Source organism: Scardinius erythrophthalmus (genome assembly GCF_964197995.2).
Source record: "Scardinius erythrophthalmus genome assembly, chromosome: 10".
Lineage (NCBI taxonomy): Eukaryota > Metazoa > Chordata > Actinopteri > Cypriniformes > Leuciscidae > Scardinius > Scardinius erythrophthalmus.
Window position 1 is genome coordinate 1,942,081 of NC_138230.1, and position 22,148 is coordinate 1,964,228.

General features: G+C 42.4%; 1 protein-coding gene across 1 annotated transcript in view; it reads left to right on the forward strand.

The window, feature by feature from the left end:
• syngap1a (synaptic Ras GTPase activating protein 1a) overlaps positions 1-22,148 on the forward strand; it is a 93,905-nt gene that overhangs the window by 3,279 nt on the left and 68,478 nt on the right. The window contains exon 2 of the mRNA XM_081376954.1: positions 10,012-10,142. Coding sequence (XP_081233080.1) covers positions 10,012-10,142 — 131 coding nt within the window. The remainder of the gene's footprint in view (positions 1-10,011; positions 10,143-22,148) is intronic.

Sequence of the window (22,148 nt, forward strand, 5' to 3'; positions counted from 1 at the left end):
TAAAGTTAATATAATCTGACTGAGGAATCTTAGAAGTAAATATTTTAACTGTGGTCAAATGTAAATTAACTTGTGCCTATTTAACTTTATTCAAAAAAATATTATTTAATTCTGCAATTTGCCTAAATTTGCGATTATCATCAATTTGATTACACAGATATAATTAAACTAAACTGAGCTAGACAATGACATCTCTGAATTCAATAAAAATATGCCTGAAAATGTCATGTTTAATCTTATTATTATACATTACTGACACTCTGTCCTCCAATTTGATAGTGTTAAGTGCTTTGACACAATCTTTATTGTTAAAAGCACTATATAAATAAGGTGACTTGACTTGACTTCATGTCGATCCAGTGAGCATTATTTTCGCGTGTGATGCACGCACGTTTGTTTAAATCTGTTCATCAAATAACGTTAATGTATTAACCAGCATTTATGACCGATAAACAATCCATTTGTTACAGTACATTTTTGTAAAATATACCTCATAATCATGTTCTAGACTTGTTATATTCAGCTTTAAATAAATAAATAAAAAATACCCCCTTAATATTGTGGCAGTTTTTTTCTCCGTGGTATCGAAAATGGTATCGAATATCGATATTTTTTAAGGTATCGTATAGAAGTTAGAAATTCTAGTATCGTGACAACACTACTTTACAGAATTTTTGTTTTTAGTTGAACTGATGTGCTTGTTTACTGGTTAGTACTTTAGTAGTATATGTTGAATTAAGTTAATGCACATGAAGAGTGTTAACTAACAGCCCAAAAATATGTTCTAATGTTTTGCTAACGTTGTATCTTCTCTGGACGGTCAAAACATCCAGTTTTTAAAATGTTTTAAAATGTTTTTTTTTTTATTGGTTATATGAACGTTAAGGGAACATTCCATTGTATCATTCTTCAAACATTATGAGAACGTTACTTTTGAATGTTCTCTGAACGTTCTGAAACAAGTAATAGCATTTAAAAAATGTTAGATGAACATCAAACTAAAACATATCAGAAAAACACTCCATGAATGATGTATAAATAATGTTTTTGTTCTAACGCTTAGAGAACATTATTAAAGACCAGATAACTTTGAACGAACGTTCTATTAATGTTACCGTAATGCGCATGAATGCAGTGGTGAAATGTTGAGGTTAGTATGATGTACAGACCCGTCACTGATGATGCGGTTTAAGCATCTGATCCACTTTTGATTGTTTTGTGTTTCACTTCTGTTTGACAAGCTGATGGGACCCGACGCGAAGCAGAGCTTGAATCCTGAAGGGTTGGATTCGCTATAACAACCGCCTCACTCTACATTACCCCGCTTATTACATGGCTACCTACCAAATAAATCAATAATTTTACACAAAATATTGATTTATAAAGGAGTTTATTGATTTAAAAACGATTGTATTGCTTCCTCTAAAGAAAGTAGTCCGTTCCGTCTCTACGGTTAGAATCCTGAGTCCATAGCAACGCTCTGTTTGTCATGGCAACGGTGTGTTATATTTCGCAGCGGTCTGATATCAAGAAATAACACACCGCATTCTACATTAGAGTTCAGCCAAGCCATGTAATAAATAGCTATAATTTGACGTAAATTTACAGTTGATGAATCTTGTTCACATGTATATTATAATTTAAATAAAATTTTACAGTTTTGTATTTATTTGAATTGGTAAGTTTCGTCAGGGCGCAAAGAAATATACAGCTGAGTATCATCGGCATAACAGTGAAAACTAATGCCATGCTTCCTAATGATATCTCCCAAGGGTAGCATGTACAGAGTGAACAGCAGCGGTCCTAGTACTGAGCCTTGTGGTACGCCATACTGAACTTGTGATCGATGAGACATCTCTTCATTTACTGCTACAAACTGATAACGGTCAGATAAGTATGATTTAAACCATGCAAAATGCGCATGCGTCGCGTCTGAACGCGTTGTTGTCTTTGGAGCTCCATCGATTGATTTATAATTCTTGATTTCTCTTTAAACTCACTTACAACGAACATTTTCTACTTTTCCTCACCTCATAGTTACAACGCGGACTGTTGAGCAGACGCGTCTCAAGCCTAGTGATCCAACGCTGGATACTCTTATAGGTTACGTCCGTGGATCACGGCTGAACGCGTCTTCTCCGCATTCATTTACAAACAAACATCTTTTTTTCGCCTATCGTGCGTCTACTCTACACCCGTACCACTAAAAAGACGGATTATTTCCAAGACTTAAGCCATAAATTAGTATTAATATTGATAACATCACTGGTAGCGTCGTTGCTAACTTAACGTACTGTCCATCTATTAAAATGGCAAATATATCAGATGTAAGTAGTCTACCTTTTGGTGCAGGTGAGGACACATTTGAGCTGCACGCGGTGCAGTCTGAGCTGGAAGCTGTTGAGAAACAGATCCAAGACCTTTTAGTGAGACAAGCCGAGCTGATAGACCGGCGTTTGGCTCTTGAAACATCACGCGCCGATGCACACAAATCAGAGATTAGCGTTACTAACCCGCTGACTCCGACCTCGTCTACTCCGTGCGTTTCTCAACATCGGTCCCGAGCGTCGAGGTCGAGGTCGCGATCAGCCATGGTCTCGTTCACTCCGGCTCCAACACGCCACCACGAAGCCTGGATATTTCCGCAGCGGAAGTCGCGAGTCAGGTCTAGACCAAGAAAACTCTCTCCGACCCTCCCGGTTTTCGAGATATCCACACAAAACCGCTTCTCCCCTCTTCGCGAAACAGAACGCGATGCTGTGATCATCGGCGATTCCATCGTTCGACACGTACACCCTACGTTAAATAAAAGTAAGGTGCATAGTCACTGCTTTCCTGGTGCTCGTGTCTCTGAAATCGCCGCTCGCGTTTCCGAGATTCTGAACGAGCGCGTCGGAACTGTTGTCCTGCACGCAGGGGTGAACGACATCAGGCTGCGCCAGACGGAGGTTCTGAAGAAAGACTTCAGGAATCTGATCGATACGGTACGCAGCACATCGCCTGATATAACGATTATTGTGTCAGGACCGCTTCCCACGTACCGTCTAGGTCATGAAAAGTTTAGTAGATTATTCGCGCTAAATGAATGGTTAATGTCATGGTGCACTGAGCAGAAACTGCTCTTTGTAAATAATTGGAATCTGTTTTGGGAGCGTCCTAGGCTTTACCGTGCTGATGGCTTACACCCAAGCAGATTCGTATCGGATCTTCTGTCAGATAACATCTCCAAAACGTTAAATACCTTTTGAATAGTAACCAAAAGTCCAAATCATAGTCTCTGCTGCACCAATTTAACTGATATAAATAGTGTTGAACATTGCATAAAATCTGTGTCTATTCCTCGTTTAGTGAGATCAAATAATAAATCTACTGCAGGATCTAGAAAAAATCTAATTGTTATTAAAACAGAAAATGTTGCTATTAGTAATCAAAAACAATTTCTAAAGCTAGGTCTTCTAAACATTAGATCACTCACACCTAAGGCAGTTATTGTAAATGAAATAGTCACAGATAATAGCTTCGATGTACTTTGCCTTACTGAAACCTGGCTTAAACCAAATGATTATTTCGGTCTAAATGAGTCTACTCCATCAGGATACTCCTATAAGCACGAACCCCGTCTGATTGGTCGTGGCGGCGGTGTTGCAACAATCTATAGAGATATTCTCAATGTTACTCAGAAAACAGGCTATAAGTTTATTTCGTTTGAAGTACTTGTACTAAATGTTACGCTCTTAGATGTTAGAAAAACATCCCTATTATCTCTAGCCTTGGCTACCGTATATAGACCGCCTGGGCCTTACGCTGATTTCCTAAAAGAGTTTGCAGATTTTCTCTCAGACCTATTAGTTAATTTCGATAAAGCATTTATTGTTGGAGACTTTAATATCCACGTAGATAATTCAAATTATGCGCTAGGGGCTGCGTTTACAGATTTATTAAATTCCTTTGGGATTAAGCAAAACGTTACCGGACCAACTCATCGTTTTAATCATACACTCGATTTAATTATATCACATGGAACCGATCCAACCGATATAGATATCATTCCACAAAGTGAAGATGTCACTGACCATTACATGGTAACTTGCATATTACGTACCCCTGTAATATATCATGCTGCGCCGCGTTATCGATTAGGCAGAACAATCCTTCCATCCACCATAGATCATTTTTCAAATAGCTTATCTGATTTGTCTCAGCTGCTCAGTGAACCCAAACAAACAGATGAACTTGAGGAATTAACTAGCACTATGAGCACCATTCTCTCTGGTACATTGGATATTGTTGCACCCATTAGACTAAAAAAGGTCAGAGAGAAAAGTAAAGCACCATGGTACAACAATACTACGCATGTTCTAAAGAGAGAAACCCGTAATTTAGAGCGTAAATGGAAAAAAACTAACTTAGAGGTCTTTAGAATCGCATGGAAAGACAGTATGTCACATTATAAAAAGGCCCTAAAAGAGGCCAGGGTTGAGCATCTCCGCAATCTAATAGAAAACAACCATAACAATCCTAGGTTCTTATTTAACACCGTGGCTAGACTAACAAATAAACATATGTCTCCTGAACAAAATATTCTGTTACAGTTTAGTAGTAATGATTTCATGAAGTTCTTCACTGAGAAAATAGAAAACATCAGAACCACAATTGTAAACGTTCAATCCTCAATCGCGCCTTATAATTCGGCCTCAATTATCACCCCGCAAGAACAATTACAGTGCTTTACAACTATAGAACAAAAAGAGCTAAATAAACTTATCACTTCCTCTAAAACAACAACATGTTTATTAGATCCTATACCAACTAAACTATTGAAGGAAGTGTTGCCTGTGGTGGAGGAGCCTCTCCTCAATGTTGTTAACTCATCTTTATCATTAGGTTATGTTCCAAGAACATTTAAACTGGCAGTTATAAAACCTCTCATTAAGAAACCACAATTAGATCCACATAATCTAGCAAATTATAGACCCATTTCAAATCTACCTTTTATGTCTAAAATACTAGAAAAAGTTGTGTCCTCTCAACTTGGCTCTTTCTTGCAAGAAAATGACATCTATGAAAAGTTTCAGTCTGGGTTCAGGCCGCATCATAGCACTGAAACTGCGCTCGTTAAAATCACAAATGATTTACTTTTAGCTTCTGACCAAGGCTGTATTTCAATACTAGTTTTACTTGATCTTAGTGCTGCGTTCGATACTATAGATCATACAATACTCTTAGATCGACTACAAAATTATACTGGTGTTCAAGGACAAGCATTAAGCTGGTTTAGATCGTATTTATCTGACCGCTACCATTTTGTTTATTTAAATGGAGAAAAATCGATCATAACTCCAGTAAACTATGGTCTTAGGCCCTCTATTATTCTCAATATATATGCTGCCACTTGGAAATATTATAAGGAAACATGGAATTAGTTTCCATTGTTATGCTGATGACACTCAAATATATATTTCATCACGGCCGGATGAAAACGCTAAATTATCCAAATTGACAGAGTGTGTTAAAGATATAAAAGATTGGATGACGCACAATTTCCTTTTATTAAATCCAGACAAGACAGAGGTAATACTTATCGGTTCAAAAAACCACCCACAAAACCTCTCACAATACAACTTTAACATAGTAGGATGTCCTGTTACTTCATCCTCTACAGTAAAAGACCTGGGTGTTATACTAGACTGCAACCTGTCTTTTGAAAATCATATTTCATATGTTACAAAAACGGCCTTTTTCCACCTTAGAAACATTGCTAAGCTACGTAATATGCTATCTGTTTCTGATGCAGAAAAGTTAGTTCATGCATTCATGACCTCGAGACTAGATTACTGTAATGCGTTATTAGCCGGTTGTCCTGCATCCTCAATAAACAAGCTACAGTTAGTTCAAAATGCCGCCGCTAGAGTTCTAACTAGATCAAGAAAATATGATCATATAACAGATTTTATCGTCCCTACATTGGTTACCTATAAAGTCCCGTATTAATTACAAGGTATTGCTACTGACTTATAAAGCCCTAAACGGCTTGGCTCCAGTCTATTTAACCGATCTTCTATCGCCCTATAATCCATCGCGCTCTTTAAGATCACTAAATTCGAGGCTTTTGGTCATACCTTGGATATCCAGATCCACCAAAGGAGGGAGAGCATTTTCACATTTAGCTCCAAAACTCTGGAATAGTCTTCCGGATACTGTTCGTTGCTCAGACTCGCTCTCCCAGTTTAAAACTAGATTAAAGACGCATCTCTTCAGCCAGGCATTTATATAATACTTTTAATCTTACAGTTAAATCCGGTCTTAAGTTCATAAACGCCAGAGGAGAACTGGCCCCCGACTGAGCCCGGGTTCTCCCTAGGTTTTTTTTTCTCCATTAGGTCACTTGATGGAGTTTTTTGGTTCCTTGCCACTGTTGCCTTTGGCTTGCTCAGTTGGGAATATTTGGGGATATTTAATTGAATTAATCAATCAACGATACCATTGATCAGCATTACCAAACGTGGACGTTCCACTAGAAACAAACATTGATGTATTGTTTTAATTTATTACTGTGAAGCTGCTTTGATACAACCTATGTTGTGAAAAGCGCTATATAAATAAACTTGACTTGACTTGACTTGACTTGACTAGTGCATTTCCACTAATGCCAACATAATGTTCGAGTCTATTTAAAAGAATTTTGTGGTCAATAGTGTCAAATGCAGCACTAAGATCGAGTAACACTAATAGCGAGATACAGCCACGATTGGATGATAAGAGCAAATCATTTGTGACTCTAACGAGAGCTGTCTCGGTACCGTGGTACGGTCTAAATCCTGACTAAAAATCCTCCAGATTCCATTTCTTTCTAAAAAGGAACACAGTTGTGAAGATACCGCCGTTTCTAATATCTTTGACAGAAAAGGTAGATTCGAGATCGGCCTGTAATTGACTAATTCTGTAGGATCAAGTTGCGTTTTTTTAACAAGCGGTTTAATCATAGCCAGCTTACAAGTTTTTGGTACATAATGACAAAGATGAATTAATGATATTAAGAAGAGGATCTATGACCTCTGGAAGCATCTCTTTCAGTAGCTTAGTCGGTATAGGGTCTAACATACATGCTGTCGATTTAGATGATTTAACGAGTTTAGTAAATTCTTCCTCTCCTTTAGCAACGAATGAATGAAATTTTTCCTCAGGGAGACTACAATGCACTGCCTGATGCGATACTGTAGTAGACGGTTGCATAGTTATAATTCTCCCTAATGTTATCAATCTTGCAAGTAAAGAAGTTCATAAAGTCATTACTGCTGTGCTGCTTCGAAACGTCTGAGGTTAAAGATTTATTTCTTGTTAATTTAGCCACTGTATCAAATAAATACCTAGGGTTGTGTTTGTTTTCTTCTAAGAGAGACATCAAATAATCAGATCTAGCAGTTTTTAGGGCCTTTCTGTATGCAGTAACGCTTTCCTTCCACGAAATGCGATAAACCTCTAGTTTTGTTTTCTTCCTGCTGTGCTCCATTAAATGTAATTTTACAGTTGTTCATCTTTGTAGTTGGTGAGTTTTACATAAATGTAGAATCATCTCATTCATATGTACAGCCAAATGCCTGTCTGTCTGTCCAAGAAAACTGTGTTCCTGAACTGTGTATCATGGACTCCTCTTGATCTCTGTTCTCGGTGTGTTCTGACAGTCCGGATCACTGCTGAACACGTGGCCTGTTCTGAGCGTTTATGTAAGAATCACACATTCGATGCATCAATCACAGACTCGTCTTAAACGCTCTCATTTCCCATCATCAGCACTGCTGTAGAAAAGGCTTTTAATAATAAACCTGTTTAATGCAGAAGCTGTGTTCCTGTGAGTTTAGCAGGTTAGCTGTGACATTATGGAAATATTGAGGCTTCTGTGGGCATCAGGCATTGATTTCCAAATCAAGCCAATAACATGTTGACACACTTACAGTTAATCTGCTTTCTGGAAAAAGATGTGAACCAACTTCTTGATTCTTGTTCATGAATAGCTATAGGGCATTCAGGATGAGGATTTCATTTCTAAGAACATGTGCTCAGCATCATCTTTTTTCATGTTGGTTTCATATGTTTTATTAGCTTACAGTTTGACTGTCGGTCTGATCTGTGCAGATGCTTGAGAAGCTCAGCTTGATTACTAGAAGTTAAATCTGCCTTTCGGTCCTCTGACCTTTTGGCCTTTCGTTTAACATAAAGAACTACTGCCCAATAAACATTTGTTATAATGCAGTTTTTGTGCTGCTGAAAATTTCTTCTGGTAGTTAACTCTTTCCCCGCCATTGATGGAATTTTACGACTTTCCGTGTTTTCACTGTTATGCTCTTCATCACACTGAATCTAATGTTCTCATGTTACCATGAATTACGACTGTTTTTTGAAAAGTGCATGTTTGTAGAAATATTAGCATTGAATTGTCATTTTAATTAGCAGCGATTGCTGCATGAATTCCTCCTGAATGACCTTGGAACACAAAGCTAATCATGACTAAATAAGTGACCTTTATGAAAACCATGATATCTCCGTTGAGATGCGACAGGAACGGCCTGTGGAAAGTGTTCTGGAGAACATTTCGAAAGCACATGTGTTGCGGGTCCAGCTGCCAGAGGAGGAAGAGACTCCCACCTACAGGGAGAGAGAGAGAGAGAGAGAGAGAGATTACATCCATCACGGTTGCCACGGCAACGCAGAGTTGGCTCCCTCTTCCAGAATAGTTCTCTCCTCTCATCCCGTTTTCATGCTGTACTCAAACACTTCCATCTGACACCCACCTCTCTGCCTTTCCTTTTCCTCTCTTTCATAATCCCTCTCTCTCACGCTATATCGGTCACTTTAAGTCGTTTTTTAGCCCGCTCGGCCGTGGTCGTCATGGTAACAGGCTGGGGGTGTGCGAACGAGAGAGAGAGAGTGGGCGTCACGGAAGTGACATCTCTTGGGCTGTAACCCATCTTCCTCCCTCTCTCTCTCTCTCTCTCTCTCTCTCTCTCTATCTCTCTCTCTTGCTCTCTCTCCCTCTCCCTCTCTCTCGCTCTCGCTGTGGGGGCGATTGGGACACAAAAGCAAGTGTCAAAATGAGTTTTAAATTTGTCTTGTGTGTGTTTCCATATATGGCGCATTGAGCGCTACTGTGCTCTTTATGATCCCGTCCTCATATTCATCCAGATATGTGCTTTCTATATATAGTGCAATTGAAGTGTTCGAGTCATGTGACCCATGTTGGCCTAGAGGTCGTGACCTCGCTACTTTTAAAATCATACGTCATCATTTTAACGTCATCTATTGAATTTATTAACTGTAGTAAAAATGTGTCCCACCTGCTTCATCTTTGAGTAAAACAGCATTAATATTACTGTTAATCAGCTATAAACTAGCTAACTAGTTATTCCCTAAAACTGCATTCTGGAGGTTATTATACATATATCTTTTTTAATTGATTCATTAAAAAAATATATTGCTGTAAAATGTTTGTGTATTTCTATGTTTATTGCTATAAAATAATCTTACACAAACCATATACTGTGTTTAGACATAAATGTAGCCTACAGTATTGCAAAAATAACAAATTTTAAATAATTATTAATAAATAATTATAAAATAATGTTACACAGACCAGAATTTCATACTGTGTTTAGACATAAACTTAGCCTGCAGTATTGCAAAAATGGCAGATGTCATTTAAAATAATTATTAATAAATAATTGTAATTAAATAATTTAATAATAAAATAATTTATAAAATTATGTAAAAAATAAAGCAACACATATTATTTAGTTTGACCCGCTGAAGGTTATACTTTGCAACAAAAAACATTGTTTTGCCCAATTTGTACCATATTGATGGAAAGTGGCCTGTATCTGCCATGCCAATAAATGTGACAGTAATGTACCATTTATGATTTTTTTTATTTTGAATAAATATTGTGTAAAGTAAAAGTAAGTATTCAGGTTTGATTCAGTTGTATCATGTGCACTAATATTGTGTGTGTGTGTTCAGATGGAAGGTGTGTGTCTCCATGTTCTCGGCCTCACACTCCTCTGAATGGCCACACACACGACTCCCCCGGTTGGAGCCGCCAGCTCCGCGTCAGAGATGGAGACCAGTTCTACCTGCTGGATCAAGAGGAGGTGAACAGACACACACACACACACACACACACACACACACTCACAGCTGTGAACACTAGAGGGAGCTGCAGGCCTTTGATGACACTTTGACTTTCTTGGATCATCAGCATCAGTGTTAAAAAAGCTGCTTTTTAAACTCTAGTGCACCTGCAAACTAATAATATAAATATATAATTGTATATAGAAGCATTATATTTACATTTATACTTAATCATTTAGCAGATGCTTTTTTCCAAAGTGACTTAGCAATAGAAACAATCAGACCAACAAAATGGCACCAATATGCAAGTGCTGTGATGAGTCTCAGTTAGTGTAGTACAGTACACTTAACAAGGTTTGTTTTTAAATAGATATATTGAATAGTAAGTGTCAGTATTAATGGGGCAAGTGTTGATGAGAAAGATGCATCTTCAGTCGTTTCTTGAATGTGGCTTTGGACTCAGCAGCTCAGGCTGAGTTCAGCAGGTCATTCCTCAGTTCAGGTGAAGGTCCGTGAAAGTGATTCTGTTTCTCTTTGAGATGATGCACCACAAAACACCGTTCACTTTGCAGAACACCAGCCTCTTGGAGACACATGGGTGCAGGTTTCTGAAGTGCAGGTTTCTGAAAAGAGGAGTGACGTGTGTCTCTTCGGCTCGATAAACACACTCTTGCTGCAGCATCTGGATCAGTTGCAGAGGTTTGACAGTGATGCTGGAAGGAGAGAGCATTACAAGAGTCCAGTCTGGATAGAAAGAGAGCTTGGATGTGTAGCTCTGATAGGAAGGGCCTGATCCTACTAATGTTGTATAAGGCAAATCTGCAGGACCGAGCAGTTTTAGCAATGTGTTCTGTGAGGTTCAATTGTTCATCAATCATAACTCCAAGGTTCCTGGCTTTCCTGGATGGAGTTATGGATGAGGAGCCTAGCTGAATGGAGAAGTTGTGGTGTAGTGTTAGGTTAGCTGAGAACAGAAGCAGTTCTGTTTTCACAAGGTTGAGCTGAAGATGGTGGTCCTTCATCCAGCATGAAATGTTGAGATGCGAGCAGCTCCCGTCGGATCCTCTGGTTGGAATGAGAGGTAGAGTTGTGTGTCGTCAGCATAGCAGTGATGGGAAAAGCCATGTTTCTGAATGATAGACACTAGTGATGTCATGTAGATGTAGAAGAGAAGCGGTCCCAGCACTGAGCCCTGAGGCACTCCAGTAGCTAGATGATAACAGTGATGGGATAAACCATGTTTCTGAATGACAGATCTAGTGAAGACATGTAGATGGAGAAGAGAAGCGGTCCCAGCACTGAGTCCTGAGGCACTCCAGTAGCTAGATGATAACAGTGATGGGATAAACCATGTTTCTCAATGACAGATCTAGTGATGGCATGTAGATGGAGAAGAGAAGTGGTCCCAGCACTGAGCCCTGAGGCACTCCAGTAGCTAGATGATAACAGTGATGGGATAAACCATGTTTCTCAATGACAGATCTAGTGATGGCATGTAGATGGAGAAGAGAAGTGGTCCCAGCACTGAGCCCTGAGGCACTCCAGTAGCTAGATGATAACAGTGATGGGATAAACCATGTTTCTGAATGACAGATCTAGTGATGACATGTAGATGGAGAAGAGAAGCGGTCCCAGCACTGAGCCCTGAGGCACTCCAGTAGCTAGATGATAACAGTGATGGGATAAACCATGTTTCTGAATGACAGATCTAGTGATGACATGTAGATGGAGAAGAGAAGCGGTCCCAGCACTGAGTCCTGAGGCACTCCAGTAGCTAGATGATAACAGTGATGGGATAAACCATGTTTCTGAATGACAGATCTAGTGATGACATGTAGATGGAGAAGAGAAGTGGTCCCAGCACTGAGCCCTGAGGCACTCCAGTAGCTAGATGATAACAGTGATGGGATAAACCATGTTTTTCAATGACAGATCTAGTGATGGCATGTAGATGGAGAAGAGAAGTGGTCCCAGCACTGAGCCCTGAGGCACTCCAGTAGCTAGATGATAACAGTGATGGGATAAACCATCTTTCTGAATGACAGATCTAGTGATGGCATGTAGATGGAGAAGAGAAGTGGTCCCAGCACTGAGTCCTGAGGCACTCCAGTAGCTAGATGATAACAGTGATGGGATAAACCATGTTTCTCAATGACAGATCTAGTGATGGCATGTAGATGGAGAAGAGAAGTGGTCCCAGCACTGAGCCCTGAGGCACTCCAGTAGCTAGATGATAACAGTGATGGGATAAACCATGTTTCTGAATGACAGATCTAGTGAAGACATGTAGATGGAGAAGAGAAGCGGTCCCAGCACTGAGCCCTGAGGCACTCCAGTAGCTAGATGATAACAGTGATGGGATAAACCATGTTTCTGAATGACAGATCTAGTGATGACATGTAGATGGAGAAGAGAAGCGGTCCCAGCACTGAGCCCTGAGGCACTCCAGTAGCTAGATGATAACAGTGATGGGATAAACCATGTTTCTGAATGACAGATCTAGTGATGGCATGTAGATGGAGAAGAGAAGTGGTCCCAGCACTGAGTCCTGAGGCACTCCAGTAGCTAGATGATAACAGTGATGGGATAAACCATGTTTCTCAATGACAGATCTAGTGATGGCATGTAGATGGAGAAGAGAAGTGGTCCCAGCACTGAGCCCTGAGGCACTCCAGTAGCTAGATGATAACAGTGATGGGATAAACCATGTTTCTGAATGACAGATCTAGTGAAGACATGTAGATGGAGAAGAGAAGCGGTCCCAGCACTGAGCCCTGAGGCACTCCAGTAGCTAGATGATAGCAGTGATGGGATAAACCATGTTTCTGAATGACAGATCTAGTGAAGACATGTAGATGGAGAAGAGAAGCGGTCCCAGCACTGAGCCCTGAGGCACTCCAGTAGCTAGATGATAGCAGTGATGGGATAAACCATGTTTCTGAATGACAGATCTAGTGAAGACATGTAGATGGAGAAGAGAAGCGGTCCCAGCACTGAGCCCTGAGGCACTCCAGTAGCTAGATGATAGCAGTGATGGGATAAACCATGTTTCTGAATGACAGATCTAGTGAAGACATGTAGATGGAGAAGAGAAGTGGTCCCAGCACTGAGCCCTGAGGCACTCCAGTAGCTAGATGATAACAGTGATGGGATAAACCATGTTTCTGAATGACAGATCTAGTGATGACATGTAGATGGAGAAGAGAAGTGGTCCCAGCACTGAGCCCTGAGGCACTCCAGTAGCTAGATGATAACAGTGATGAGATAAACCATGTTTCTCAATGACAGATCTAGTGATGGCATGTAGATGGAGAAGAGAAGCGGTCCCAGCACTGAGCCCTGAGGCACTCCAGTAGCGAGATGATAACAGTGATGGGATAAACCATGTTTCTGAATGACAGATCTAGTGTTGACATGTAGATGGAGAAGAGAAGTGGTCCCATCACTGAGCCCTGAGGCACTCCAGTAGCTAGATGATAACAGTGATGGGATAAACCATGTTTCTGAATGACAGATCTAGTGATGGCATGTAGATGGAGAAGAGAAGCGGTCCCAGCACTGAGCCCTGAGGCACTCCAGTAGCTAGATGATAACAGTGATGGGATAAACCATGTTTCTGAATGACAGATCTAGTGATGACATGTAGATGGAGAAGAGAAGCGGTCCCAGCACTGAGCCCTGAGGCACTCCAGTAGCTAGATGATAACAGTGATGGGATAAACCATGTTTCTGAATGACAGATCTAGTGATGGCATGTAGATGGAGAAGAGAAGTGGTCCCAGCACTGAGCCCTGAGGCACTCCAGTAGCTAGATGATAACAGTGATGGGATAAACCATGTTTCTGAATGACAGATCTAGTGATGGCATGTAGATGGAGAAGAGAAGTGGTCCCAGCACTGAGCCCTGAGGCACTCCAGTAGCTAGATGATAACAGTGATGGGATAAACCATGTTTCTGAATGACAGATCTAGTGATGGCATGTAGATGGAGAAGAGAAGCGGTCCCAGCACTGAGCCCTGAGGCACTCCAGTAGCTAGATGATAACAGTGATGGGATAAACCATGTTTCTGAATGACAGATCTAGTGATGGCATGTAGATGGAGAAGAGAAGCGGTCCCAGCACTGAGCCCTGAGGCACTCCAGTAGCTAGATGATAACAGTGATGGGATAAACCATGTTTCTGAATGACAGATCTAGTGATGGCATGTAGATGGAGAAGAGAAGTGGTCCCAGCACTGAGCCCTGAGGCACTCCAGTAGCTAGATGATAGCAGTGATGGGATAAACCATGTTTCTGAATGACAGATCTAGTGTTGACATGTAGATGGAGAAGAGAAGCGGTCCCAGCACTGAGCCCTGAGGCACTCCAGTAGCTAGATGATAGCAGTGATGGGATAAACCATGTTTCTGAATGACAGATCTAGTGTTGACATATAGATGGAGAAGAGAAGCGGTCCCAGCACTGAGCCCTGAGGCACTCCAGTAGCTAGATGATAACAGTGATGGGATAAACCATGTTTCTGAATGACAGATCTAGTGATGGCATGTAGATGGAGAAGAGAAGCGGTCCCAGCACTGAGCCCTGAGGCACTCCAGTAGCTAGATGGTAACAGTGATGGGATAAACCATGTTTCTGAATGACAGATCTAGTGTTGACATGTAGATGGAGAAGAGAAGTGGTCCCAGCACTGAGCCCTGAGGCACTCCAGTAGCTAGATGATAACAGTGATGGGATAAACCATGTTTCTGAATGACAGATCTAGTGATGACATGTAGATGGAGAAGAGAAGCGGTCCCAGCACTGAGCCCTGAGGCACTCCAGTAGCTAGATGATTGCAGTGATGGGATAAACCATGTTTCTGAATGACAGATCTAGTGTTGACATGTAGATGGAGAAGAGAAGTGGTCCCAGCACTGAGCCCTGAGGCACTCCAGTAGCTAGATGATAGCAGTGATGGGATAAACCATGTTTCTGAATGACAGATCTAGTGATGGCATGTAGATGGAGAAGAGAAGCGGTCCCAGCACTGAGCCCTGAGGCACTCCAGTAGCTAGATGATAACAGTGATGGGATAAACCATGTTTCTGAATGACAGATCTAGTGAGGACATGTAGATGGAGAAGAGAAGCGGTCCCAGCACTGAGCCTTGAGGCACTCCAGTAGCTAGATGATAACAGTGATGGGATTAACCATGTTTCTGAATGACAGATCTAGTGATGACATGTAGATGGAGAAGAGAAGTGGTCCCAGCACTGAGCCCTGAGGCACTCCAGTAGCTAGATGATAACAGTGATGGGATAAACCATGTTTCTGAATGACAGATCTAGTGATGACATGTAGATGGAGAAGAGAAGTGGTCCCAGCACTGAGCCCTGAGGCACTCCAGTAGCTAGATGATAACAGTGATGGGATAAACCATGTTTCTGAATGACAGATCTAGTGATGGCATGTAGATGGAGAAGAGAAGCGGCCCCAGCACTGAGCCCTGAGGCACTCCAGTAGCTAGATGATAACAGTGATGAGATAAACCATGTTTCTGAATGACAGATCTAGTGATGACATGTAGATGGAGAAGAGAAGTGGTCCCAGCACTGAGCCTTGAGGCACTCCAGTAGCTAGATGATAACAGTGATGAGATAAACCATGTTTCTGAATGACAGATCTAGTGATGACATGTAGATGGAGAAGAGAAGCGGTCCCAGCACTGAGCCTTGAGGCACTCCAGTAGCTAGATGATAGCAGTGATGGGATAAACCATGTTTCTGAATGACAGATCTAGTGATGGCATGTAGATGGAGAAGAGAAGTGGTCCCAGCACTGAGCCCTGAGGCACTCCAGTAGCTAGATGATAACAGTGATGAGATAAACCATGTTTCTGAATGACAGATCTAGTGATGGCATGTAGATGGAGAAGAGAAGCGGTCCCAGCACTGAGCCCTTAGGCACTCCAGTAGCTAGATGATAACAGTGATGGGATAAACCATGTTTCTGAATGACAGATCTAGTGATGGCATGTAGATGGAGAAGAGAAGTGGTCCCAGCACTGAGCCCTGAGGCACTCCAGTAGCTAGATGATAACAGTGATGAGATAAACCATGTTTCTGAATGACAGATCTAGTGATGGCATGTAGATGGAGAAGAGAAGTGGTCCCAGCACTGAGCCCTGAGGCACTCCAGTAGCTAGATGATAACAGTGATGGGATAAACCATGTTTCTGAATGACAGACACTAGTGATGTCATGTAGATGGAGAAGAGAAGTGGTCCCAGCACTGAGCCCTAAGGCACTCCAGTAGCTAGATGATAACAGTGATGAGATAAACCATGTTTCTCAATGACAGATCTAGTGATGACATGTAGATGGAGAAGAGAAGCGGTCCCAGCACTGAGCCCTGAGACACTCCAGTAGCTAGATGATAACAGTGATGGGGTAAACCATGTTTCTGAATTACAGATCTAGTGAAGACATGTAGATGGAGAAGAGAAGCGGTCCCAGCACTGAGCCCTGAGGCACTCCAGTAGCTAGATGATAACAGTGATGGGATAAACCATGTTTCTGAATGACAGATCTAGTGATGACATGTAGATGGAGAAGAGAAGCGGTCCCAGCACTGAGCCCTGAGGCACTCCAGTAGCTAGATGATAACAGTGATGAGATAAACCATGTTTCTCAATGACAGATCTAGTGATGACATGTAGATGGAGAAGAGAAGCGGTCCCAGCACTGAGCCCTGAGACACTCCAGTAGCTAGATGATAACAGTGATGGGGTAAACCATGTTTCTGAATTACAGATCTAGTGAAGACATGTAGATGGAGAAGAGAAGCGGTCCCAGCACTGAGCCCTGAGGCACTCCAGTAGCTAGATGATAACAGTGATGGGATAAACCATGTTTCTGAATGACAGATCTAGTGATGACATGTAGATGGAGAAGAGAAGCGGTCCCAGCACTGAGCCCTGAGGCACTCCAGTAGCTAGATGATAACAGTGATGAGATAAACCATGTTTCTCAATGACAGATCTAGTGATGACATGTAGATGGAGAAGAGAAGCGGTCCCAGCACTGAGCCCTGAGACACTCCAGTAGCTAGATGATAACAGTGATGGGGTAAACCATGTTTCTGAATTACAGATCTAGTGAAGACATGTAGATGGAGAAGAGAAGCGGTCCCAGCACTGAGCCCTGAGGCACTCCAGTAGCTAGATGATAACAGTGATGGGGTAAACCATGTTTCTGAATTACAGATCTAGTGAAGACATGTAGATGGAGAAGAGAAGCGGTCCCAGCACTGAGCCCTGAGGCACTCCAGTAACTAGATGATAACAGTGATGGGATAAACCATGTTTCTGAATTACAGATCTAGTGATGGCATGTAGATGGAGAAGAGAAGTGGTCCCAGCACTGAGCCCTGAGGCACTCCAGTAGCTAGATGATAACAGTGATGGGATAAACCATGTTTCTGAATGACAGATCTAGTGAGGACATGTAGATGGAGAAGAGAAGTGGTCCCAGCACTGAGCCCTGAGGCACTCCAGTAGCTAGATGATAACAGTGATGGGATAAACCATGTTTCTGAATTACAGATCTAGTGATGGCATGTAGATGGAGAAGAGAAGTGGTCCCAGCACTGAGCCCTGAGGCACTCCAGTAGCTAGATGATAACAGTGATGGGATAAACCATGTTTCTGAATGACAGATCTAGTGATGGCATGTAGATGGAGAAGAGAAGCGGTCCCAGCACTGAGCCCTGAGGCACTCCAGTAGCTAGATGATAACAGTGATGGGATAAACCATGTTTCTGAATTACAGATCTAGTGATGGCATGTAGATGGAGAAGAGAAGTGGTCCCAGCACTGAGCCCTGAGGCACTCCAGTAGCTAGATGATAACAGTGATGGGATAAACCATGTTTCTGAATGACAGATCTAGTGATGACATGTAGATGGAGAAGAGAAGTGGTCCCAGCACTGAGCCCTGAGGCACTCCAGTAGCTAGATGATAACAGTGATGGGATAAACCATGTTTCTGAATGACAGATCTAGTGATGGCATGTAGATGGAGAAGAGAAGCGGCCCCAGCACTGAGCCCTGAGGCACTCCAGTAGCTAGATGATAACAGTGATGAGATAAACCATGTTTCTGAATGACAGATCTAGTGATGACATGTAGATGGAGAAGAGAAGCGGTCCCAGCACTGAGCCTTGAGGCACTCCAGTAGCTAGATGATAGCAGTGATGGGATAAACCATGTTTCTGAATGACAGATCTAGTGATGGCATGTAGATGGAGAAGAGAAGTGGTCCCAGCACTGAGCCCTGAGGCACTCCAGTAGCTAGATGATAACAGTGATGAGATAAACCATGTTTCTGAATGACAGATCTAGTGATGGCATGTAGATGGAGAAGAGAAGCGGTCCCAGCACTGAGCCCTGAGGCACTCCAGTAGCTAGATGATAACAGTGATGAGATAAACCATGTTTCTGAATGACAGATCTAGTGATGGCATGTAGATGGAGAAGAGAAGTGGTCCCAGCACTGAGCCCTGAGGCACTCCAGTAGCTAGATGATAACAGTGATGGGATAAACCATGTTTCTGAATGACAGACACTAGTGATGACATGTAGATGGAGAAGAGAAGTGGTCCCAGCACTGAGCCCTGAGGCACTCCAGTAGCTAGATGATAACAGTGATGAGATAAACCATGTTTCTCAATTACAGATCTAGTGATGTCATGTAGATGGAGAAGAGAAGTGGTCCCAGCACTGAGCCCTAAGGCACTCCAGTAGCTAGATGATAACAGTGATGAGATAAACCATGTTTCTCAATGACAGATCTAGTGATGACATGTAGATGGAGAAGAGAAGCGGTCCCAGCACTGAGCCCTGAGACACTCCAGTAGCTAGATGATAACAGTGATGGGGTAAACCATGTTTCTGAATTACAGATCTAGTGAAGACATGTAGATGGAGAAGAGAAGCAGTCCCAGCACTGAGCCCTGAGGCACTCCAGTAGCTAGATGATAACAGTGATGGGATAAACCATGTTTCTGAATTACAGATCTAGTGATGGCATGTAGATGGAGAAGAGAAGTGGTCCCAGCACTGAGCCCTGAGGCACTCCAGTAGCTAGATGATAACAGTGATGGGATAAACCATGTTTCTGAATGACAGATCTAGTGAGGACATGTAGATGGAGAAGAGAAGTGGTCCCAGCACTGAGCCCTGAGGCACTCCAGTAGCTAGATGATAACAGTGATGGGATAAACCATGTTTCTGAATTACAGATCTAGTGATGGCATGTAGATGGAGAAGAGAAGTGGTCCCAGCACTGAGCCCTGAGGCACTCCAGTAGCTAGATGATAACAGTGATGGGATAAACCATGTTTCTGAATGACAGATCTAGTGATGGCATGTAGATGGAGAAGAGAAGCGGTCCCAGCACTGAGCCCTGAGGCACTCCAGTAGCTAGATGATAACAGTGATGGGATAAACCATGTTTCTGAATTACAGATCTAGTGATGGCATGTAGATGGAGAAGAGAAGTGGTCCCAGCACTGAGCCCTGAGGCACTCCAGTAGCTAGATGATAACAGTGATGGGATAAACCATGTTTCTCAATGACAGATCTAGTGATGACATGTAGATGGAGAAGAGAAGCGGTCCCAGCACTGAGCCCTGAGGCACTCCAGTAGCTAGATGATAACAGTGATGAGATAAACCATGTTTCTGAATGACAGATCTAGTGAGGACATGTAGATGGAGAAGAGAAGTGGTCCCAGCACTGAGCCCTGAGGCACTCCAGTAGCTAGATGATAACAGTGATGGGATAAACCATGTTTCTGAATTACAGATCTAGTGATGGCATGTAGATGGAGAAGAGAAGTGGTCCCAGCACTGAGCCCTGAGGCACTCCAGTAGCTAGATGATAACAGTGATGGGATAAACCATGTTTCTGAATGACAGATCTAGTGATGGCATGTAGATGGAGAAGAGAAGCGGTCCCAGCACTGAGCCCTGAGGCACTCCAGTAGCTAGATGATAACAGTGATGGGATAAACCATGTTTCTGAATTACAGATCTAGTGATGGCATGTAGATGGAGAAGAGAAGTGGTCCCAGCACTGAGCCCTGAGGCACTCCAGTAGCTAGATGATAACAGTGATGGGATAAACCATGTTTCTGAATGACAGATCTAGTGATGACATGTAGATGGAGAAGAGAAGTGGTCCCAGCACTGAGCCCTGAGGCACTCCAGTAGCTAGATGATAACAGTGATGGGATAAACCATGTTTCTGAATGACAGATCTAGTGATGGCATGTAGATGGAGAAGAGAAGCGGCCCCAGCACTGAGCCCTGAGGCACTCCAGTAGCTAGATGATAACAGTGATGAGATAAACCATGTTTCTGAATGACAGATCTAGTGATGACATGTAGATGGAGAAGAGAAGCGGTCCCAGCACTGAGCCTTGAGGCACTCCAGTAGCTAGATGATAGCAGTGATGGGATAAACCATGTTTCTGAATGACAGATCTAGTGATGGCATGTAGATGGAGAAGAGAAGCGGTCCCAGCACTGAGCCCTGAGGCACTCCAGTAGCTAGATGATAACAGTGATGGGATAAACCATGTTTCTGAATTACAGATCTAGTGATGGCATGTAGATGGAGAAGAGAAGTGGTCCCAGCACTGAGCCCTGAGGCACTCCAGTAGCTAGATGATAACAGTGATGGGATAAACCATGTTTCTGAATGACAGATCTAGTGATGGCATGTAGATGGAGAAGAGAAGTGGTCCCAGCACTGAGCCCTGAGGCACTCCAGTAGCTAGATGATAACAGTGATGGGATAAACCATGTTTCTGAATGACAGATCTAGTGAGGACATGTAGATGGAGAAGAGAAGTGGTCCCAGCACTGAGCCCTGAGGCACTCCAGTAGCTAGATGATAACAGTGATGGGATAAACCATGTTTCTCAATGACAGATCTAGTGATGACATGTAGATGGAGAAGACATGCGGTTCCAGCACTTAGCCCTGAGGCACTCCAGTAGCTAGATGATAACAGTGATGGGATAAACCATGTTTCTGAATTACAGATCTAGTGATGGCATGTAGATGGAGAAGAGAAGTGGTCCCAGCACTGAGCCCTGAGGCACTCCAGTAGCTAGATGATAACAGTGATGGGGTAAACCATGTTTCTGAATGACAGATCTAGTGATGACATGTAGATGGAGAAGAGAAGCGGTCCCAGCACTGAGTCCTGAGGCACTCCAGTAGCTAGATGATAACAGTGATGGGATAAACCATGTTTCTGAATGACAGATCTAGTGATGGCATGTAGATGGAGAAGAGAAGTGGTCCCAGCACTGAGCCCTGAGGCACTCCAGTAGCTAGATGATAACAGTGATGGGATAAACCATGTTTCTGAATGACAGATCTAGTGATGACATGTAGATGGAGAAGAGAAGTGGTCCCAGCACTGAGCCCTGAGGCACTCCAGTAGCTAGATGATAACAGTGATGGGATAAACCATGTTTCTGAATGACAGATCTAGTGAGGACATGTAGATGGAGAAGAGAAGTGGTCCCAGCACTGAGCCCTGAGGCACTCCAGTAGCTAGATGATAACAGTGATGGGATAAACCATGTTTCTGAATGACAGATCTAGTGAAGACATGTAGATGGAGAAGAGAAGTGGTCCCAGCACTGAGCCCTGAGGCACTCCAGTAGCTAGATGATAACAGTGATGGGATAAACCATGTTTCTGAATGACAGATCTAGTGATGACATGTAGATGGAGAAGAGAAGCGGTCCCAGCACTGAGCCCTGAGGCACTCCAGTAGCTAGATGATAACAGTGATGGGATAAACCATGTTTCTGAATTACAGATCTAGTGATGACATATAGATGGAGAAGAGAAGTGGTCCCAGCACTGAGCCCTGAGGCACTCCAGTAGCTAGATGATAACAGTGATGGGATAAACCATGTTTCTGAATGACAGATCTAGTGATGGCATGTAGATGGAGAAGAGAAGCG